Source organism: Scyliorhinus canicula, chromosome 29, assembly GCF_902713615.1.
Source record: "Scyliorhinus canicula chromosome 29, sScyCan1.1, whole genome shotgun sequence".
In the NCBI taxonomy this organism is placed as follows: Eukaryota; Metazoa; Chordata; class Chondrichthyes; order Carcharhiniformes; family Scyliorhinidae; genus Scyliorhinus; species Scyliorhinus canicula.
In genome coordinates this window covers 10,877,968-10,901,030 of record NC_052174.1, presented here as the reverse complement: position 1 = coordinate 10,901,030, position 23,063 = coordinate 10,877,968, and the positions used below count along the sequence as shown (strand labels likewise).

Below are 23,063 nucleotides of genomic sequence, written 5' to 3'. Positions count from 1 at the left end.
GGAGCAGAAACAACAGACAGGACCATGTGTGGGGGTCTATCTTTATAGTGGCCCCCAATGTCCGTGCCTTTTCGGGGCGGGCTTTGCCTGTCATGCATTGATTGGATCAATTCCCAATCGATGTCTCACAAATCCCCCAATCTGAGGGTCCCTTCTCGATGTGTGGGGCGGTCTCTAGGGTCTTTTGAGATGGATACTTCTGGTGCCGTTTTGTCTGGGCCTCCACTTAAAGTATCTATTCAAAACCAAATGTTGCTATTGTGTGTGCCCAGATCTGGATTGCCTCATTAATATGCAAAGCGTTTTGCTATTAACACCTATGGTTGAGATCTTCCACCTGGCCAGAAACTAGTTTTGCTACGTGCAGAATGTTAATCAGTCTTTGCAGACTGCTTGTCTTGGCTAAACTGCTTTCTCCCTGCAGTCTTAGCAGTTCTCCATTTTGTTAGCCCAGTGTCCATCTTAGGTGGCTACAGCACATAGCAGGTCACATGGAGGAGGGTTGCCAAGATGGCCGCCCCCATGAGGCGCACATGGCCGGCCACATGGAGGAGGATTGCCAAGATGGCCACCCCCATGAGCCGCACATGGCCGGCTACATGGAGGAGGATTGCCAAGATGGCCGCCCCCATGAGTCGCACATGTTGGGTGGGGACGGAGTCTGCATACAGGCTGCAGCATTTCGGGGCCTGTGGGCCTGTGAATTCGAGGAACGAGTGCTTTGAGCCGTGGGAGGGTTTTCTGAAAGCTGGGGCTTTCTTCACCAGACACACTCTGGCATAGTGTCCTTTTCGCCCGCAGCTGCTGCAGGTCGTGTTGCGGGCCGGGCAGTGCTGCCGCGGGTGCTGGGGCTGGCCTCAAAGTGGCAGGGTGGGGCAGCATTGTGGCTGGGCAGCCGCGCGGCGCAGGCCTGGGGGAGTTGCTGGTCGGTGGCCCATGACGGTGTCATGGGGTCCGCAGGGAACGAGGTGAGGCTGCAAAATGAGACCTCCATAGTCGTAGCAAGTTCAACTGTATCTTCAAGATTTTGGGCCCCCTTTTCCAACTGTCCCTGGCGCACGTAATTTGATCTCAGGCCTGCAACAAAGACATCACGGACAGCAAGTTCTCTATGCACTGCAGCAGTTACAGCCTGATAGTTACAGTCCCGAGATAGAGTTTTTAGTTCACTGAGAAATTCTTCGAGTGATTCCTTAGGCCGCTGGCGGCGAGTAGTAAACACGTGTCGCGCGTAGACCTCATTTACAGGCCTCACATACATTTTGTCGAGATTCATATCGGAAACACGTGTCTGGTGAATTGATGGTTCCATCAATTTAATCGACTTACTTCAGAGCCAGCCTGTTACCTGTTGATGAACTCTTAGTGAACTCAGGCTGACTCTGGACAAGGGTATTTATACAGCAGCACTAGGGGGAGGAGTCATGGGCGGAGCCAAGGGTGGAGCCCAGTACATGTTCCTGAGTACTCCCAGAGCTACTCCCCCTAGTGGTGGATAACGCTACTGCGCTTACAAAGACAGTGTGAATTATCATATCATATCATTGGAACGGGTGCAGAGGAGATTTACCAGGATGTTGCCTGGTATGGAGGGAAAATCTTATGAGGAAAGGCTGATGGACTTGAGGTTGTTTTCGTTAGAGAGAAGAAGGTTAAGAGGTGACTTAATAGAGGCATACAAAATGATCAGAGGGTTAGATAGGGTGGACAGCGAGAGCCTTCTCCCGCGGATGGAGGTGGCTAGCACGAGGGGACATAGCCTTAAATTGAGGGGTAATAGATATAGGACAGAGGTCAGAGGTGGGTTTTTTACGCAAAGAGTGGTGAGGCCGTGGAATGCCCTACCTGCAACAGTCGTGAACTCGCCAACATTGAGGGCATTTAAAAATTTATTGGATAAGCATATGGATGATAAGGGCATAGTGTAGGTTAGATGGCCTTTAGATTTTTTTTCCATGTCGGTGCAACATCGAGGGCCGAAGGGCCTGTACTGCGCTGTATCGTTCTATGTTCTATGTTCTATGTTCTATATATATTACATTCACCATACATATACTGCCAGGCTTTCTGTGTAGCCCTGCGGGAGGCCCTTCCAAGTGTACTGTTGATTCCGATATGTAAAAGCAAATAGATATTGACTGCCCGGGTGCAGTGGTATGGAGAAAAAGGCTGAGCATAAATCTATGACAGAGAAAGTGTCTGCTGCTGGTGGTAAAGAAGACAAAATTACATTTGTGTCCGGCACCAATGCAGCAATAGGGATAACCATTTTATTGACGGCTCTGAGATCCTGCACAAATCGCCACTCGTTGGGTCTTCCCACTTTTGGAATAGGGAGTATAGGGGTGTTACAGGGGCTTTGTGTCCTCTTCAGCACCCCTTGCTGTATTGGTGCACTGATCACTCCCTCTATCCCTTTCTCTTTATCTGGTGCCAACCGGTATTGTTTCAAGCAGGGCAGGGCAACGTTCTTCTGTAACTGTACCCTATGCGCTGGGGCAGAATGTACCTTTCCAACATGATTTTTATGCTGTTCCCATTGATCTGCCGATACATGAGCCAGGATTGAAGGGAGTAAATGATGGCTGTTTCGGGGCGGTTGTTGTCTTTCAAATATAAGCGGGCCATTGTTCCTCCTTCCAGGTCACTCTGCCCTCCTGTTTGCCATAAAACTCCATCAGGCAATTCTGTCCGCCTTTTTCAACATCAATTTACTTTTTTGTCTCTGGCCTCTTCATCGATTCTCCCATTTGCTTTGCCTTAGCGGGATGTCTTACGGCCAATGTTAAATGGGGTTCTGAAGTTTGACCCATCCTAAAGAGGCCCCTCTGACTATCGGTCAACATTCCTAATCCTACAACAGTGAAAAATAAAAATGGGGTGACATGTAATGTTGTCTGCTTCCCAAGGTGACATTGCGCTTGTAAATTGTATGCCTGCTCGTCCTCACGAGCATACCAAGCCATGCAGTGGGTCACTATGCTCTCTCGGCTGGTCTCTATCAGGTGTTTTAATAGCTGCGCCCAAGGGTCAGTCTTTTGTAATGCTTCCTGCAGTTGTTTAACGATAGTGCTGCAAGGGTTAATGCCCAGCTGCCAGCAATATAACACAGACACAGAGCGATCTGGCTCTTGGTCAGAAGCTATTAAATTCAACAACTGATGAGCTCGTATCTGAGGCAGTTCCATGAACACGCCCTTGTTAGTGCAATGAATTATTGCCCCCAATTTGCAGAGGGTCTGTCTGCCAAGCAGAGGGAGGGGCGTAGTTATGAAATAATCATAGTATCGACCAGGGGGATAGCGTCAATTTCCAGGTTTGTCGGGCATGAGACAGGCTGTCATGGGAATACCAGCTACTCCCAGTGACAATAGAGGACTCACCGGGGGTTATTTCCACGGAGGTGGGCACAGACCACATAGTAGCACCGGTATCGCCCAGAAGGTCCACATAATGATCTCCTATTATAACCGTTGTCATGGGTTCGTCTCTTACTGAGTTGGACAGTCTGATCACAGCCGCCTGTACCACCTTTTCTCCGTGGCACCCCTATTGGTTTTGGTTAGGGTTCGGGCCAGTGTACGTTAATGGAGGCGGGGGATGGGGGCATGTCTCCAAGTGGGGGCGCCTCCTTCCAGGGGGGGGGTTAAAGTTACAATCACAAGCCCAATGTCCCTTTGCCCCACATCTTCTACATTGATCCTGGGATCTATCCCTCCCTTGCCACTGTCCTCTGCCTCTACCCCTACCTCTCTGCCCCCTGCTGGCCTGCTGACCCTGACCGTGCCCATTCTTTCCCTTGTAGGATTGCCCGGTGATTCTAGGCTTTTGATCTTTGGGGGCTATGAAACAGTCCTTCCCAGTCCATGTTTACCAAAGAGGTAACCACTGCCGGTCCATGGCTGTGTTTGCCAGGTGAGATTAATCAATTTGTAACTTTGCGCATGCTCTGGTAGCATGCAATTCAACAATGTCTGCACAGCTAAAGGTCCATTGTCTACCAATGCAACACCAGCATTTTCCCCCCAAACAGTCTTAAATCTGGCCACAAATTCGGGCAGTCTCTCACACCTTCTTCTGCAAACACGGTGTCACCACGCCTATGTCACTATGCTTCTTGGCCCCTTGCATGGTAGCCTCTTTCCCCCTATTTGCTAACCATTGTTCAAGGGACTCATTTCCTTCATTAAATGATCAGCATTGTGAGCCCAGTCCCCGTTTATACCAGGTGGGCCGCGATTCCGTCTTTTAAAGCTGGCCAAGATGCACCATCAGAGTATTTTAAAGCAGCAAAATATCTCCTGGGAGGGGGCTATAAATACCACACATTTGCTGTAACCAGTTGTGGAATGCGAGAGGTTTCTTTATTGGGTCCGGAGCCTCATGAACCATAGTCCTTACTTCTGCAGGGGTCCAAGATTTTAAGACAGGTATGTCTCCTATCATTATCTTGGGATTCTGAGTAACAGGTCCTGCTAACCGCAGCTGTCTGTCGGACACCGTACTGTCAGGCACACTCCCACAAGAGGACGGTCCGGCGGCCGCCGGTGATAGGGAGTAATGCACAGAGCAGTTTGCTACATAATCAGCTTGATGTAGCCGCCGCCCCTGCAGGAGAGGTAGAAACGGCGGCCGCCGGACCGTCCTCTTGTGGGAGTGTGCCTGACAGTACGGTGTCCGACAGACAGCTGCGGTTAGCAGGACCTGTTACTCAGAACCCAATATAATGATAGGAGACATACCTGTCTTAAAATCTTGGACCCCTGCAGAAGTAAGGACTATGGTTTCATGAGGCTCCGGACCAATAAAGAAAACCTCTCGCATTCCACAACTGGTTACAGCAAATGTGTGGTATTTATTAGCCCCCTCCCAGGAGATATTTTGCTGCTTTTAAAATACTCTGATGGTGCATCTTGGCCAGCTTTAAAAGACGGAATCGCGGCCCCACCTGGTATAAACGGGGACTGGGCTCACAATGCTGATCATTTAAATGAAGGAAATGAGTCCCTTGAACAATGGTTAGCAAATAGGGGGAAAGAGGCTACCATGCAAGGGGCCAAGAAGCATAGTGACATAGGCGTGGTGACACCGTGTTTGCAGAAGAGAAGGGTGAGAGACTGCCCGAATTTGTGGCCAGATTTAAGAACTGTTGGGGGGAAAATGCTGGTGTTGCATGGTAGACAATGGACCTTTAGCTGTGCAGACATTGTTGAATTGCATGCTACCAGAGCATGCGCAAAGTTACAAATTGATTAATCTCACCTAGGCAAACACAGCCATGGACGGCAGTGGTTTACCTCTTTGGTAAACATGGACTGGGAAGGACTGTTCATAGCCCCCAAAGATCAAAAGCCTAGAATCACCGGGCAATCCTACAAGGGAAAGAATGGGCACGGTCAGGGTCAGCAGGCCAGCAGGGGGCAGAGAGGTAGGGGTAGAGGCAGAGGACAGTGGCAAGGGAGGGATAGATCCCAGGATCAATGTAGAAGATGTGGGGCCAAAGGGACTTGGGCTTGTGATTGTAACTTTAACCCCCCCCTGGAAGGAGGCGCCCCACTTGGAGACATGCCCCCTCCCCCGCCTCCATTAACGTACACTGGCCCGAACCCTAACCAAAACCAATAGGGGTGCCACGGAGAAAAGGTGGTACAGGCGGCTGTGATCAGACTGTCCAACTCAGTAAGAGACGAACCCATGACAACGGTTATAATAGGAGATCATTATGTGGACCTTCTGGGCGATACCGGTGCTACTATGTGGTCTGTGCCCACCTCCGTGGAAATAACCCCCGGTGAGTCCTCTATTGTCACTGGGAGTAGCTGGTATTCCATGACAGCCTGTCTCATGCCCGACAAACCTGGAAATTGACGCTATCCCCCTGGTCGATACTATGATTATTTCATAACTACGCCCTCCCTCTGCTTGGCAGACAGACCCTCTGCAAATTGGGGGCAATAATTCATTGCACTAACAAGGGCGTGTTCATGGAACTGCCTCAGATACGAGCTCATCAGTTGTTGAATTTATAGCTTCTGACCAAGAGCCAGATCGCTCTGTGTCTGTGTTATATTGCTGGCAGCTGGGCATTAACCCTTGCAGCACTATCGTTAAACAACTGCAGGAAGCATTACAAAAGACTGACCCTTGGGCGCAGCTATTAAACACCTGATAGAGGACCAGCCGAGAGAGCATAGTGACCCACTGCATGGCTTGGTATGCTCGTGAGGACGAGCAGGCATACAATTACAAGCGCAATGTCACCTTGGGAAGCAGACAACATTACATGTCACCCCATTTTTATTTTCACTGTTGTAGGATTAGGAATGTTGACCGATAGTCAGAGGGGCCTCTTTAGGATGGGTCAAACTTCAGAACCCCATTTAACATTGGCCGTAAGACATCCCGCTAAGGCAAAGCAAATGGGAGAATCGATGAAGAGGCCAGAGACAAAAAAGTAAATTGATGTTGAAAAAGGGCGGACAGAATTGCCTGATGGAGTTTTATGGCAAACAGGAGGGCAGAGTGACCTGGAAGGAGGAACAATGGCCCGCTATATTTGAAAGACAACAACCGCCCCGAAACAGCCATCATTTACTCCTTCAATCCTGGCTCAGTATCGGCAGATCAATGGGAACAGCATAAAAATCATGTTGGAAAGTACATTCTGCCCCAGCGCATAGGGTACAGTTGCTCCGGACGTCTGTACCGTGGCTTCGGGGGACCTGTAAGGGGGTGTCCGAGTTTTATTGCCCATTGTGGCCTCTGAAAAACACTTTAAAGCACACACATGTAACAACAAGGACCGCGGCAAATTATTAACAAAAACTATAAGGAGCGCTCACCGGTGTTAGTCCTTTTGCGAATCTGGAAGCTTGCTGATTGTTCAGTTTGTTTTTATTTTTCAGTCTCTAAGGCACCTTTGTTCTTCTCATACCGCTATCAGTAATTTATTAATTAAGATAACTCTCCAAACATGAGTCACTGGCCAATAATTAAGGCTGCCGAGCCGCCTTTCAGTTGGGGTCACGCTATGGCTCTCTCCCTTTCAGCTGAGAGAGTCCTGTTTAGAGGTTAGTTTTGGGGTTCACTTCCCGTTAAATTGGGGAAACTGCACGACTACGCCAATTGTCGAGGAAAAATATACCAGCACTTCGAGTTTTCGCCAAAGGTCCTTTAGTTGTACACGAATTTCGTGGAGGGAGTTAGAGTGACCACAGTCCTTCTAATTGTCCCCACGTTACAAAAGGTAAGGCAGTAATTTATATGGTACAATAAGCAATATTTAGAAAACGAGGCATTCCTTTGATAAGCCAGAGACAGAAAAGCGAGCAGAGTTAAACAACAGGCCTTGAATTCCTAGTCTAAGGAAAATAATAATTGTCTGCTGTCAGCAACAATGTGCAGCTGTGCACTTGTTTACATGGTCTGACCATCTGCCTATTACATACAGAACTTTCTGCCTGAAATGAAGCTAATATATCCATCATGCTTTGCCAAGTGCCTATTTCCATGAAATATAGTCAAGCAGCTAGTTAAAATGAATACAGGGTATTAAGGCAACTAATCCGCCAACTAAAGTCCTTTCTACACCGTGGCTCCGGTGACAACTTCACATTTCAACCCCCAACTGTCTGAAAACAGCGTCCGACTACGCTTTACTCAAACCATGTTTGTCTCTCGCAATCCCGCGAGCACCTTGCTTTGTTCACCTCGAATAAAATGGACTTTCATTGATATAGAGCGGTTTGCACCCCAACGGATGTCCCAATGCACGTTCAAGTTAATGAACTACTTTTGAATATTTGTGACGTGGAAAACCCAGTAGCCAGTCTGTGCACAGCAAGATCCCACAACCAACAATGATAACGAGCAGGTAAGATGTATCTGGGGATGTTGTTTTAGAGATAAGGTAAACTCCCCTGTTCTTTCAAACAGAGCATGAGATCCTTTCCGTCCTCTCGAGCAGGCAGACAAGGACCTCAGGTTAACGTCCCCTCAGAGAGGCAGTGTCTCTGACAGTGCGGCACCCCCCTCAGCACTGTGCTCGGGAGTCAGTGGTGGTTCAAGCCAACACTGATGTGAGTGAGACTTGAACCAGAAACTGTGTGACTCAGAGGCCAAGTGCAACCAATTGAACCACAGCTGGCAGTTTGTCTGAATGCTATTCACCAACCTCCGACAAATTAGTTCAATCCCTCCCCACACTTATCCATATGCAAATGTCACTCAGATAGTTGCAAATACGATAGCGCCTTCGGGTGTATGAAAGCAGTCGGGGAAATTTCTGTTCACCTGCACGTTGGAGGGTCTGCTGTAACACGTCTCAATTCAGTCTCCTACTCCGACGGAAAGATTCCTGTCGTGTTTGAGGGGAAAATCCCAACATCCGATTCTCTTCCACCAGTTGGGTTGTTCTGGTCAGTATCTGTAGCACAGACAGAAGCAGAACTCCAGAATATGGGTCTGTCTCTCTCGACTTGTAACAGGTAATGAACCAGTTGCTCTGCCTGAGTTGTTTCTATCTGTTCTTCTGCTAACTTTATAAACTCAGAAATAGTGTGTCAGTGATTGAGATATTGAATGACCTCAGCCTCACAACAGATGATCCGTGGATTTAATAGAGAAAACAGAATCCTGTGGATCTTTCATTTGTTACTCTGTATTTTGCAATGTATTATTATTTGCACTAAAATGTTCAAAACGGTTGCAATCTTTTTTTACTATAAACTTTACTGTAATTTTAATGATTGTCTATAACTATGTCGCGAATGTTGAATTCTTGTTTTCTTTGAACCCTCACCACCATCTGCCACGTAACACCATGATGATGGCCGTCCATCCATCCACCTTTCTACTGTAATTCAATGAAAACTCATTGTGCAATATCAATATACCCTTGTGTTTTTGTCACTCATTGTCTCCACACACTCTCTCCATTTGCTCGGTTCTTTCAGTCTTTCTCTCTTTCTCTTGCAGCTCTACTTTTTATCTTTCGGGCTCTTTTTCTCCCTCCCTTTCTCCACTATTTTCTGCTCCCTTTAAACAATGTCAGTTTGAACTTCGAGCACACGATTATTCCGTGATATCGCCAAGCGCTGCTCCACAGGGTAATCCAGTGAGTAGTGTGGGGAAATTTTCTATTAAACTCCCGGTAAGAGGTGTGTGTTTGTCCGCAGTAACTGACTCTTGTACGATTGGTTTGAGACTCGCTTGTTTGATGTGAAAAAGCAGCTGCTCCCTAATGCATCTGAGTCCCGGTGGGAGGGGGGTGGGGGGAGGGGGGTTAGGTAGGGACAGAGCAGCAACCAAAAGAAAATGCTGGAAAATCTCAGCAGGTCAGGAAGCTCTATAGGGAGAGAAAAGAGCTAACGTTTCGAGTCCAGATGACCCCTTGTCAAAGCAGCAGCAACACAAACTCCCTTGTCCTGACACATTTCGCACCGCTTGAAAACGGTGTAAAATAAAATGCAACAATCAAACTGCTCAATAATTCACCTTTGGCAGCTAATTCGTGTTTTGTTCTGGAGTCACCGTCGTCACCAACATGGCCGCCAGCTCTTTGGTCCTGTCAACATTACCATTAAAGGTGAGCCGGGACCTCTCCCCTCTGACCTGGGGGATCCGCTGCCCCAAGTTACACTGAACGACCACTCAGGGTGTTAAAATTAATAAATACCTGCTAAGTGGCAGACAGAATGTGAAAACCAGAGAGGTGTGGACCCAGGAGAATGTCTCTACATTCACAGCCAGTTTGATGATATTTATCTACAGTTACAACCAACTTTTTTTGCATAAAGAATATTTACAATTCAGGTTATTCTGCCTGGGTGTTTCCCACATCACTGAGTCAGAAGGGCCTCTCCAGAAACCTGAGCATATAATCCAAACTCTGACCCTCCTGTGCTACACTGAGAGAGTATATCTGAGACACAATATTTGATGGGTGTGATGTTAATGTGAGACCCTTTTGCTCTCTCTGGTGGATGTAAGTGTCCCTTGGTCAATATTTAAAGAGTCGATCCGTCCTCCTGGTGCCCTGAGAAAAACTTGTTACTCAACAACCTCACTGGAGAAATATTTTTTCATTTAATTTTGCTTCTCGTGTTCTGTCATCCCATTCCCACACCCACTTGAATCCAGGGCGATGAGGTCTTCTGCGATCCACAGTTACCTGAGAGCACCAGGCGGGCGACCGATGGGGAGGCCCGGAGTGAGGAGCTATATGACCAGACAGGTGGGTAGTGTGAGCTGCTCTTCCAGACGCTTCTTAACTCAACTGTCCACCTCATGACCCAGAGGTGATCAATCAAATGTAAATGGTGTCCAAATCCCAGCACCGCACTTCGGGAGGGACATAGAGGATTCAGAGAGTGTGGGGTAAAGATTGACGAGAATGTTTCCGGGGATGTGGGACTTCAGTCACATGGACAGATTGGAGAAGCTGGGATGTTGTTGGAGAAGAGAAGTTTGAGGGGAGATTTGATGAAGGTGTTTCAAAAACCGTGAGGTTTTTGAAGATGGAAAACTGCTCCCATTGGTGGAAGGATCAGAAACTCGAGGTGATTGGTAAAAGAACCAGAGATGACACGAGGAAAACACTTTTACTCAGTGAGTCATGAGGAATGCACAGCCTGAGTGTGGAGGAGGCAGATTCAATTATGGTGTCCAAAGGGCAAAGGGAACTCTTCCACCTCTGTAACTTCACTAGTCTCTGCAATGGCCTGTATCCAGCAGCTTCTGAAACTTTCACCTATGTTTCTATCGGTTCCAGATCTGACTATTCCAATCCTTGCCTGGCCGGCTCCACCCTCCATGGGTGTCAACTGAGCCTAACCCTCTGTAACATCACCCGTAACAAAGTCCTGCTCACCCACCTTGGCTGATCGATGTTGGCTCCATGTTCTCGAGTTTAAAGTTCAGATCCTCCTGTTCAGTATCTTCCTGGCCTGGTCACCTCCTCAAGCCCAACACCCCTCCAGGAAACCTCTGTTCCTGCAACTCAAGCCTCTTGTGCGTCTCCTCATCCTCTGCCCACACCATGGGTGACTGTGGCTTCACCATCCAGACACTTTCACTTTACATAGAATTTACAGTGCAGAAGGAGGCCATTCGGCCCATCGAGTCTGCACCGGCTCCTGGAAAGAGCACCCTACCCAAGGTTAACAACTCCACCCTATCCCCATAACCCAGTAACCCCACCCAACACTAAGGGCAATTTGGAACACTAAGGGCAATTTATCACGGCCAATCCACCTAACCGGCACATCTTTGGACTGTGGGAGGAAACCGGAGCACCCGGAGGAAACCCACGCACACACGGGGAGGATGTGCAGACTCCGCACAGACAGTGACCCAAGCCGGAATCGAACCTGGGACCCTGGAGCTGTGAAGCGATTGTGCTAACCACAATGCTACCGTGCTGCCCCTCTGTCTCTTCAGGAACATTTTTGGAAACCGACCTCTTTGTCCAATCTTCCTCTCCGACAGAATTATCCTATTTTTCGGTGTCAGTCCTTGTCCAGTTGTGCCAACGGGCAGTTGCAAATTAAAATCCAAGCTTCATGACACATTCATCAATGATTTTAATCTATCCCTTTTATTAATCCTTCTCCTTTGTTGATCTGTCAAGTACTCAGAGTCGGACTTGGATTTTTGCCTGGCTACAGAAAAGGATTTCAGACAGGTTCAGTCCCTTTACAACGATGAGGCAGATTACATACCGAGCGTCTACCATTCCTGGCTGCAAGAGAGAAACCGCATGGTCATTTTGGCAAAACGCCAGGGTCAACTGGTGAGTTCTGTTGAAATGAGTGGCCGATTCACTTTTCGAACTGTGGAAATTGTTATAAACGTTTTGCCTCAATTCATTCCGATTCTCTCACAGAAACTAGGAGCAGCAAGCCATTCGGCCCTTCAATCCTGCTCTATCATTCATTATGATCATGGCTGATCTTCCAACTCAATAGCCTAATCCAGCCTTCCCCACATCCTCTGACCACTTCAGCTCCAAGAGCGATATCTTACTCTTCTTGAAAACATACAATGATATGGCTTCAACCACTTTCGTTGGGAACGTATTCGACAAGCTCACCATCCTCTGGGTGAAGAAATCTTTCCTCATCTCAGTCCTTAAAGTTTACCCCGTATTCTTAGCCTATGACCCCTGGTTCTGGACACCTCTACCTTCGGGAACATCCTTCCTGCATCTACCCTGTCTAGCTCTGTTAGAATTTTATAGGTTTCTATGAGATCCTCCTTCATTCTTCTGAACTCCAGCGAATGCAATCCTAAACGACATCTCTCCTCATACGTCAATCCGACTATTCCTGGAGTCAGTCCAGCAAACCACCTCCGCACTCTCTCAATAGCAAGTACATCCTTCCTCAGATAAGGACATCAAAACTGCACACAATATTCCAGGTGTGGCCTCAACAAAGACCTATATAATTATGCTCCTGTACTCGCTATGAAGGCCAACATACCATTTGCCTTCTTTACCGCCTGCTGCTCCTGCATGATTACCTTCAGCGACTGGTGTACGAGGTCACACAGGTCTCGATGCACATTCTCCTCTCTCAATTTATAGCCATTCAGATAATAATCTACTTCCTGTTTTTGCTGCCAGTGGGTTACTTCACAATTATGCTCATTATCCTGCATCCACCATTTATTTGCCCACTCACTCAACTTGTCTAAGTCACACTGAAGGATCTCTGTGCATCCTCCTCACAGCTCACCTTACCATCCAGCTTTGTGTCATCTAAAGATATTACATTTAGTTCCCTCCTCTAAATCATTAATATCTATTGTGAACAGCTGATATCCCGGCACTGATCCCTGCGGTATCCCACAAGTCACCACCTGCCCTTTGGAAAAAGATCAGCTTATTCCTATCCTTTGTTTCCTGTCTACCCTCAATCCCATGCGCTTTAATATTACACACTGATCACTTGTGGGACTTTGTTGAAAGCATTCTGGAAGCCCAAATAAACCACATCCACCGGCTCCTCCTCATCAACTCTACTAGTTACATCCTCAAAGAATTCCAGTCCATTTGTCAAGCATGATTTCCCCGTCATAAATCCATGTTGACTCTGCCCAATGCTGCCACTGTTTTCCAAGTGTTCTTCTGTAAAATCTTTGATAATGGATTCTCGAATTTCCCCAATATCGACGTCAAACTTACTGGTCTATAATTCTGTTTTCTCTTTACCTCCTTTTTCAAAAGGTGGGGTTACATTAGCAACCCTCCAGTCTGTAGAAACTGTTCCAGTGTCTATAGAATCCTGGGGATGTTTCAACCTTCGATCTCATCAATTTTCCCAGCATCATTTCTCTAATAAGATTGATCGCCTACAGTTCCTCTATCACTAAACCCTGTTCCCCAACATTTCTGTTATTTATTTGTGTCCTCCTTTGTGAAGACAGAAACAAAGTCTGTATTTGTTGCTCAGCCATTTCTTTGTCCACCATTATAAATATCCCTGTTTCTGACTGTAAAAGACCTACATTTGTCTTCACCAATCTTTTTCTCTTCACATAACTACAGAAACTTTGTCAGATTTATGTTCCCTGCAAACTTACTCTTGTACTCTATTTTCCCCTTCTTAATCAATTCTTTGGTCCTGCTTTGCTGAATTCGAAAAACTTCTCCCAATCCTCATACCTGTTGTTCTCTTTTTCTTGGCCAGTTTGTCTGCTTCTTCCTTGGATCCAATGCTACCTCTACTCTCCATTTGGCCATCTTTCCCATTTTTCCACTTTTGCACCAGGCAGGGATACAAAATTATTGGAGTTCACCCATGCACTCTTTGAATGTTTGCCATTGCCTGGCAATCGTCTTCCTTTTAGGTAACGTTTTTTCAATCTATCATAGCCAACTCGCACCTCATACCATCGTAGTTTCATTTATTAAGGTTCAGGACTCAGATCAGAATCAACTCGGTCACTCGCTATCTTGATGAATAAATCTTTCATGTTATGGTTGCTCATTCCCAAGGGGTCTCACGCAACTAGATTGCCAATGATTCCTTTTTCATTAGGGGCTGGTTTAGCACACTGGGCTAAATTGCTGGCTTTTAAAGCAGACCAAGGCAGGCCAGCAGCATGGTTCAATTCCCGTACCAGCCTCCCCGAACAGGCGCCAGAATGTGACGACTAGGGGCTTTTCACAGTAACTTAATTGAAGCCTACTCGTGACAATAAGTGATTTTCATTTCATCGTACCCAGACTAGAACAGCTTATTCTACAGTTGCTTCAAAATCTTGGTCCAGAAAACCAGCCCATGGGGCAGCACAGTGGTTAGCACTGTGGCCTCACAGCGCCACAGTCCCAGGTTCAATTTCCGGCTGGGTCACTGTCTGTGTGGAGTCTACACATTCTCCCTGTGTCTGCCTGGGTTTCCTCCAGGTGCGCCAGTTTCCTCCCACAAGTCCCGAAAGACGTGCTGTTCAGTGAATTGGATATTCTGAACTCTCCCTCTGTGCCCCCGGAATGTGGCGACTGGGGGCTTTTCACAGTAACTTCATTGCAATGGAAGCCTACTTATGACAATAAAGATTATTATTATTATATACTCCTGGAATTCCTCCACTATGGTTTTGTGACTAATTTGATTTGCCCAAACTATCTGCAGATTAACGTCACCCATAATAACAGATGTTGTGTCACAAACACTCCGTCACCCAACACATGCACCTAAACACAGAATTACAAACAACAAACACACAGAATTATATGCAGAACATACACAGAAGTCAGAATCACACACACAGAATCGCAAACACACACACAAATACACAGAATCACGCACAACACACACAAAAAAAATCATACACAACACACACCCAGAATCTCACACACAGAATCACAAACACCCAGAATCACACACAACACATACAGAGGATCACACACAACAAACACACACCTGCACAGAATCATACACAACACACACAGAATCACACACACGCAACACACAGAACACGCACACAGAATCACAATACAGAATCACACATGCAGAATCACGCACACAGAATCGCACACAGAATCACACACAAGTCACAAACATAACACAGAGAATCACACACAACACCGAATCACACATAACACACACACACACAATCACATACAAAAACACACATTCGCAAACAGACACAGAATCACATACAACACATATCCAGAATCACACACAACCCATATATCCAGAATCTCACAATATGCACACACAAAATCACACACAACATACTGACTCACACACAACACACAAAATTACAAGACAGAATCATACACAACACATACACAGAATCACAAAAACACACAGAATCACACACAAACAGAATCACAGACAACACTCATACACAGAATCACACAGAGAATGACCCACAACACAGAATCTCACACACACACACAGAATCACATACAACAGACATGCACAGTCACACACACAAAGAATCACACAACACTCTTACACAGAAGCACACACACAAAGAATCACACGCAACGCATGCACCCATACACAGAATTAAACACAACACAAGACCCACACACACGCCCATGCACAGAATCACACAAAATACAAACGCACACCGACACACAGAATCACACACACATACAGAATCAGGCACACCCACACGCACAATATACACATACAGAATCAGACACAACATACACAGAATCAGACACAACACACACCCACACACAGAATCTTCATATAGAATCACACACACAGAATCAAACACATCATACATAACAAACACACAGAATCACTCACAACACACACACAGAATCACACACACAGAATCACACAGCACGCTCACAATCATGTCCAATAAATCACTCAAACAACCACATACATCACACAAACAATACACAAAATCATCTGGGACTTTATACAAAGGATGTTTCTTGTTGAAATGATACTCATCTCCCATTATCTCTACTGGAGATTACAATAAGCTTCTGTATGCTTCAGAAGTGGCTTTGACTTAAACAGGGTTGGGTCCCTCAGCCAAATCTGTATTCATTCTGTTACTGTCCGATTTATCTCAGTGTGAACATCCCGGGTGTTATAAATAGAGCCTTATACTGGAAAAATTAGAACGTTATGGTGACATTTTCCAATTGCTGTTGAGGCCTCAGCTGGAGAATTGGGTCCAATTCTGGGCATGATGTTTTAGAAAATTATGGAGAAGGTTCTGAGGTGATTCAACGTGAATTTGGAGAGGAGGTATTTAGGTTAAAAGAAGTTGCTGGAAACCTTTGGGAATGTCCGCCTTTGAGCAAAGCCGATTGACGGGGAGAATGAACAGCGGTATTAAAACTTATATTTTATTTTGAAAATAGCGAATAAGGAAACATTGTTTTACAACCACTGACTGATTGGTAACCAGAGACTTTGAAGTTGAGTTCATTGTCTGGAGAGCCAGCTGAGGGGAGGGGGATTCTTTTGAAGTAAAATTGTTATGATCTGGAACATGTCGTCTGAAAGGCCAATGGAAGCAGGTTCAATCGGCAGATCCAAACGGAACTCGGATATCTGTTTAAAAGGCAGTATAACAGGGCTGTGGAGAAAGAGTAGAGCAACGGGACAACTCGCTGAGCTGGCAGAGGCACGAGGGACTGAATGACCTCCTGTCCTGTTAGATTCTTTGAGTCCCCATTTCTCATTGCAGGTTAGCTATTATTTATGCTCGAGTTTAGCTCAGTTGGCTGGACAGCTGGTTCATGATGCAAAACAGTCGGCAGTGTGGATTCAATTCCTGTACCAGTTGTGGTTATTATTGAAGGCCCCACCCCCGCCTCCTCAACCTCGGTCCTCGTTTCAGGTGTGGTGATCCTCAGGTTAAGGGGAAAGTAGCCAACGGTCATCTGGGACGATGGCGACTTCACCTTTTTTACTCACCTTTCTATTTCCAGATTGGTCTGTGTTCTTCTCACATCGTGGATAACGGGCAGTCGGCGCTGATGGAAGATATAAAGGTTGCTGCTTCAGAGAGAGGCAAAGGAGCTGCACGGCTGACTTACAGACATGTTGTTGAGCTTGTGAGAGCGAGGTACCCGGAGGTGAAGAAGCAAAGTTTTATCACAGATCACAAGCTCAGCAGAGGATTTTGTATATTAGGCAGACAGGTATAATTTGCATCCAGTTATACTCTTACACCAACTGTGATTCACTGGGTTTGACTCTTCCCTCTGAGCTGCAAGGTTCTGGGTTTGAGATCCTACCAAAACTGGATCATTAAAACCAAAGCTGACACTGGCAGCACAGTACGGAGTGAGTGCTGCACTGTTAGTGATGCTGTCTTTTTGGATGAGACAGTGAGCTAATGCCCAAGTATCTGATCAGTTGATCAGACATTGGATCCCTGACCACCACTATGCCCCAGCTTGACAGACCCCTGCCCCCGATGTCGCGAGACACTCCCCAATCCCGCTCCGGCCAGATCCGTCCCTCCTGGTGTGACCAAATCCATCCCCTCCCGGACTGAAGGCCAATTCTCCCAGACTGCCCCCGCCAGGATTGAGCCCCCTCCCTCCCAGACCAACAGTTCCCCCCCCCCCCCCCCCTCCCACTGACCCCGCTTCTCAAACTGACAACCCTCCCAAACAGATGTCCCTCCCGGACAAAACTGCCTCCCGGGCTGGCCCCCCTTCCTCCTTTCCAACCGGACTGACCGATCTGACTGACCTCCCGACCCTCCCCCGAAAAAATACCCTCAACGAATAACTTACCCAGTTCCTGTAAATTATCTCTTCAAACCTCCCCCTTCTATGGCAGCTAATTGTCTAAAAAGTGGGAGTGACTTCACTACCGTATGGAGGTTAAGGCAAAATATTTCATCCTCATTTCACAATTTCCTCACTTTTCCTTATTCCTTTCGTTCCCAGTCCCTGATTTCTCTTCAAGTTCCATCGATAAATGTCCCCACTCTGATAAGCGAGGTAATCAGTAACATGAAGAAACGTGGGGATGAATATTACGAACCGATTTCTCTCCAGCCGGACGATGTGCGGTCGACATTCCTGAACAGAACCGTGATCGACACGTTGCTGCCGGGTGGGAGAATCATTCAAAATGGAGCCGTGTTCAAACCGCTCGAGAGTAACCTGGATATTTTACTGAAGCGAGATATCATCTGGAGAGCTGATCGAAAGGGAAACCCACGGGCTGTGAGTTTGGGCACAGCTCCCTACAGAGATCCCATGGGGAACCGTGTTTGCATCATCAACATGTTTGGAGAAGATTTATCAGCCGTGAAAAATGTCTTCCTCGCGCAGCTGCAAAGCCTGCCTCCTTCACAAGACAATGTAATCTGCCTACTGTTTGTAAATCCATCACTGTCCCCACACGTATCGGAATTTTGTTTCAATGAAATGAGGCTTGAGAAAGGGAAGCAATACTGGAATGATGAGATTATAATGGAGATTGATATTTTGCAAACCTTTATTTAGCAATAAGGAACAGACTATTCCTGACTTATCAATACAATAAATTCTGCTCCAAAATCCCTGTCTTCTTCCATCATTTGCCTATATCTTTGCTCCTTTCTCCTCTTGCCGTTATTTTGTGACCTGTAGTCCACAGACACAAAACATCACAGCTGCCGTGAATCCAAAATCAATGCTGGAAACCACCAGTTCTCGCCTGTGGTGAGAAATTGAATGAACATATGTGGTTATTTGTGGTGATTGTCCACTTAAGGGCAACACGGCAGCATCAGGGTCACCTAGTTTGGGGGTCCAATTGGGGCTTAGAGTGGTTAATCACCCCAGGTGCGAGAATCCTCCTATTTAAAGCTGATTTCCCTTGTGTATTACCTTTATATCTTTGTCATCTTGGCCATAACTTTTGTATCTGGATGATTACTGAAATGCCCCGTGCAGAGCTGCCTTCTTGATTTGGCATCTGGAGACCCCCAGTACCAGTGTTATTTGGTCTGGCCCAGGAACTATATATGTTGATGGACTTGACTGGCAGCCAATTGGCCACTTTGATTTCCCAGGACTTGACTGGCCGACTATAAAGACTTCAACCTCAGCAATAATAACACATCTCTCTTACTTCCACATTTTAATCCCCTACAATTTTATCCCTTTCTGTGTGTGTATTTGGGTAGAGGGTGGGATAGTGAAAAGGGAAAGAAATAGATTAGCAGGCTGTTATTCTCGTTTAATTGCTGCATGTTTTAAACCTTTTCTTGTTATAAGTAAACAGTTTTTTGTGTCTTACTTACAAATCAGGTGCCTGGAAGTCATTGGAGCAGCCGAGGGCCAAGAATCTCAAAAACTTTACGGGAATTATTGGTTCATTCATTTACATTGCGATTCCGGGTCAAGGGGGGCTGGACTTCACTGCGACTTAGCCAAGGGGTCGTAACACAGGTGGCAGATCCTTCCTTAGGCAGGAGACCTGTAAGGGTCCTAGGGGCAGCCTTGTGACTACTGTAGACTGATGGTCAATTCTTCTTGATAAATACTTTGTTTTCTCTAATGGGGTCTCTGAAAGTGCATCGTTACACATAGAACATAGAACGATACAGCGCAGTTCAGGCCCTTCGGCCCTCAATGTTGCACCGACATGGAAAAAACTAAAGGCCATCTAACCTACACTATGCCCTTATCATCCATATGCTCAGGTCCCATCTCAGGTCAAAGACCCTTCATGGAACACGGAATAAGGTTGAGGATGTTTAGTGGTCACAGCATGGAACAATAAGAGATGTTAACGATAGGGTTCATTGTCAAAGTAAATTGCTGTTCCAGCTGGGCCTCCACACAACGGTACCCCTCCTACCTGGGCCCGCCTATATGTTCTAACCCAATATCCTGTTGATGGGTCTCCGCCCCTCTGCGGAATGGCACAGTGGGCTAAATAGCTGGCTTGTAAAGCAGACCTAGGCCATCAGTGTGGGTTCAATTTCCCCAGCCTCCCTGAACAGGTGCCGGAATGTGGTGCCTCGGGGCTTTTCAAGTAACTCCATTTGAAGCCTACACGTGACAATAAGCGATTTTCATTTCATTACCTGCCGCACTACGGGATGTTGTCCCTGGGTTGGCAGTGTCAGTGTGTCTGGTCCATGAGATGGACAATGATGACAACCCGCTCTGTAATGGGTTTTGGTGCCCCGCATCGCTTGACAATGTCTGACTCCTGCCTACGATAGCACTTTCCACCGTCCACCTGGGTGATTCCTGATGCGAGCTGGCCATTGCATCACATGGTCCCATCGATTCCCTGGGGTGGCGGGGAGGTCGGGGGAGGGGGAGCCCAGCCCACCCACAACGTCTGCCCATTCCCTGCCCTACCCCCATGCGCCCTCTGGCCAGCCCAGACCAGCCTACCCCTCACACCCATCTGACAGAGCCCCGGGGTAGGTTCTAACCGTGTGAACCAGTGTTCAATGTGCACAAATACATGCATAAAAGTGCCCTAGATCCTGTAATTAAACTGTGCCCTGCACCCGTGCCAACTTAATTGATGTCTTACATCAGGAGTGGAGGCGGCCTGCTGTGCTTTCCGCCCGATGACCTGGGTTTCCAAAACTGGTCTCCGATAATCTTTTGTGATATCAAGTAGTGATTATGAGATTAGTGGCATTCAGTCAGGACCTTTCCATGTTACCTCCTTTGCCAAAGTGCATCCGGCAACGTGGCACACTGTGAGTGCCATCTGGCAGTGCGAAAAGGGTGAATGTGTCGCAAGTTTGAGAAGAAGAAGCAACTTTGGGCTTTTGATTCACAAACCGCTCCATCATTGAGGGTTTTCCTCACCCCCCTTGTTCTATGTCTGAACACATATTGGTTCCAAAGATTTCTCAATGACCCACCCAGGCAGCACAGCGGCAGTTAGCACTGCTGCCTCACAGCGCCAGGGACCCGGGTTTGATTTTGGCCTTGGGTGATTGTCTGTGTGCAGTTTGCAGGTTCTCCCCGTGTAGGTTTCCTCCAGGTGCTCGTTTCCTCTCACAATCCAAAGATGTGCAGGTTAGGTGGACTGGCCATGCTAAATTGCCCCTTAAGTGTCCAGGGATGCACAGATTAGGTTATGGGGCTAGGGTGGATGGTGGAGTGGACGTGGGTAGAATTCTCTTTTGGGGGGTTCAGTGCAGACTTGAAGGGCCGAATGGCCTCCTTCTGCACTGTAGAGATTCTATGAATTCACCAACACTGCGAGCAAATCAACCTCACTGAAATGTTGTCTCACTCACGAGAGTTCCTATTCGCTCTCCAAAAATCATTGCAATTTGCATGGATTCGACAAATGTCGACTTCAGAATTTCAATCTCAGCTTCTGTAATTACTTTCCCCTGGATGTCTGACTGAAACACAAATGCACAAGCACAATTTTACTAGTTTTGTCCCGCAAATACTGCTCAAAAGGTTTACCTTCAGCAGAACCAACTGCAGCATGGAGCTTCCAACCATTCATGATGCCTTCTCTGATCTTCATGGATTCTTCGGAGCACTCTTTGGTATTACCCAGGTTTCTCCTGAGCCTATCATTTAAAGTCTGCTCCCAGTTGTCCTTTTCCTCATTGGAGCCTATTTCCACTGTCCTCTTTGTTAATTACGTCCCAATCTCATCCTGCACTGAGGAGTTCCGGCGAGCAGGAAACGAGACTAAGTACGGCCTCGGCCATGCTTTCCTGCTGAGGCCCCCAATTTACCCAAATGGACAGTCGATAGCATGGTGTTTCTTGGCGCCCCGAGCACTGGGTGACACCTGCTCTATTCCCATTTGGTTAGATTGCACCCGTTACACGCCCACCAATCTCTTTGAAACTTTGGACGTGCTCCAACAGAAACATTTCTAAGTGTCATTTGTGGCAGGTTTTCCGGGGAGTTTCTGTCCGGTCAGCAAGTTCGCCAATGCTGCTGAACCACTTGTATGGGCCCTGGGGAGTTTCTCACCGGGCCAGCCCATTATTTTCTTCACGGGAGAGCTAAACTCGCTGGCCAGACCGGCTCTTCAGAGATCAGGCCACCATTCTGAAAGGGTGTCCTGATCTCTAAGTGGATTTAAGGGTCTCCCACACCCACGGGCAATGTCTCCCCTCACAGACATGGGCATTACCCCACATCACCTGTACCCCCACCCAAAGTGACGATATCCGGCTATGGGGGTCGCTGAGGGGATCAGGTCTTGCTGTCTTCGGGATGTTCAGAGCCTTCTCACCCCATTGTCTTCGGCCTCGACGCTGCCCTACTGCGCGTCCATCGCCCGCTATCAGCCCGCTTGGGGACGGCCAGTTGTTGATCGGTGTGTGAACTGGGCTCTGGGGCTGGTACAGAGGGCTCCGGGTCCCGCTTCACCGACACTGCCCAACAGCGCGTCCTTAGCCCGCGCCGGCCCGCATGGGGACGGCCAGTTGTCAGTCGGTGTGTAAACTCGGCTCCATGGCTGGCAGAGAAGGCTCCAGGTCCCACTTCACCGCCCGCTACGGGACCACATGGGGGCGGCCAGTTGTCGATCGGTGTGTGAACTGGGGCTGGCAGAGAGGGCTCCGGATCCCACTTCACCGCCCGCTACGGGACCACATGGGGGCGAACAGTTGTCGATCGGTGTGTGAACTGGAGCTGGCAGAGAGGGCTCCAGGTCTCACTTCACCGACTGAAGGAATCGGCCACGATTTGGTCCCCTCGACGACAGGTTGGAGCTGTTAGTCCGGGTGTGGCAGCGGGACACAGGAGATAAACAGAACCCAACAGCAGCATCACATCCCCCCGGGACAAGCCCAATCCGGCCTTTCCGCTCCACCCGGCTAACTGGCCGCTCCAGTCACAGCGCCGCGCTCCCTGCCGCTCGCGCTCCGGCCGTTGGCGTTTGAAACTGAGCCCCGCCCACAGCGATCGCGCGCTGGCCGCTCAGCCACTCACAGCGCCGCTTTCCTTCCCGCCCGTTTCTGCCTCGCGCTCCGGCCGTTGGCGTTTGAAAGCCGGGCCCCGCCCACAGTGCCCCCGCGCCGGTCCGTCAATCACAGCGCTCGCCGATCTGCCAATCACAGCGCCCGAGCGCCGATCCGCCAATCACAGCGCTCGCCGATCTGCCAATCACAACGCCGCT

The 23,063-nt window shown here is 47.8% G+C and overlaps 1 protein-coding gene and 1 long non-coding RNA gene across 3 annotated transcripts; one reads left to right on the top strand and one right to left on the bottom strand.

The window, feature by feature from the left end:
• Positions 1 to 4,571: 4,571 nt before the first annotated feature.
• On the top strand, positions 4,572 to 18,472 carry LOC119958341 (histidine N-acetyltransferase-like). Of its 2 annotated transcripts, XM_038786786.1 has the most exons (6): positions 4,572 to 4,693; positions 7,740 to 7,873; positions 10,141 to 10,234; positions 11,630 to 11,791; positions 16,916 to 17,128; positions 17,888 to 18,472. In XM_038786786.1, exons 2-6 carry the CDS (start codon positions 7,860 to 7,862, stop codon positions 18,449 to 18,451), a joined length of 1,047 nt encoding a protein of 348 aa, XP_038642714.1. In that variant the 5' UTR covers positions 4,572 to 4,693; positions 7,740 to 7,859; the 3' UTR covers positions 18,452 to 18,472. The 2 variants fall into 2 exon arrangements, with proteins under 2 accessions (XP_038642714.1, XP_038642713.1); XM_038786785.1 differs by lacking the exons at positions 4,572 to 4,693; positions 7,740 to 7,873 and adding an exon at positions 8,282 to 8,486.
• Positions 18,426 to 22,724, bottom strand: LOC119958343. The gene is made up of 2 exons (XR_005458996.1): positions 21,386 to 22,724; positions 18,426 to 18,644 (listed from the first exon to the last, which is right to left on the bottom strand). It is a non-coding gene; the product is annotated as an uncharacterized LOC119958343 (long non-coding RNA).
• Positions 22,725 to 23,063: the final 339 nt, after the last annotated feature.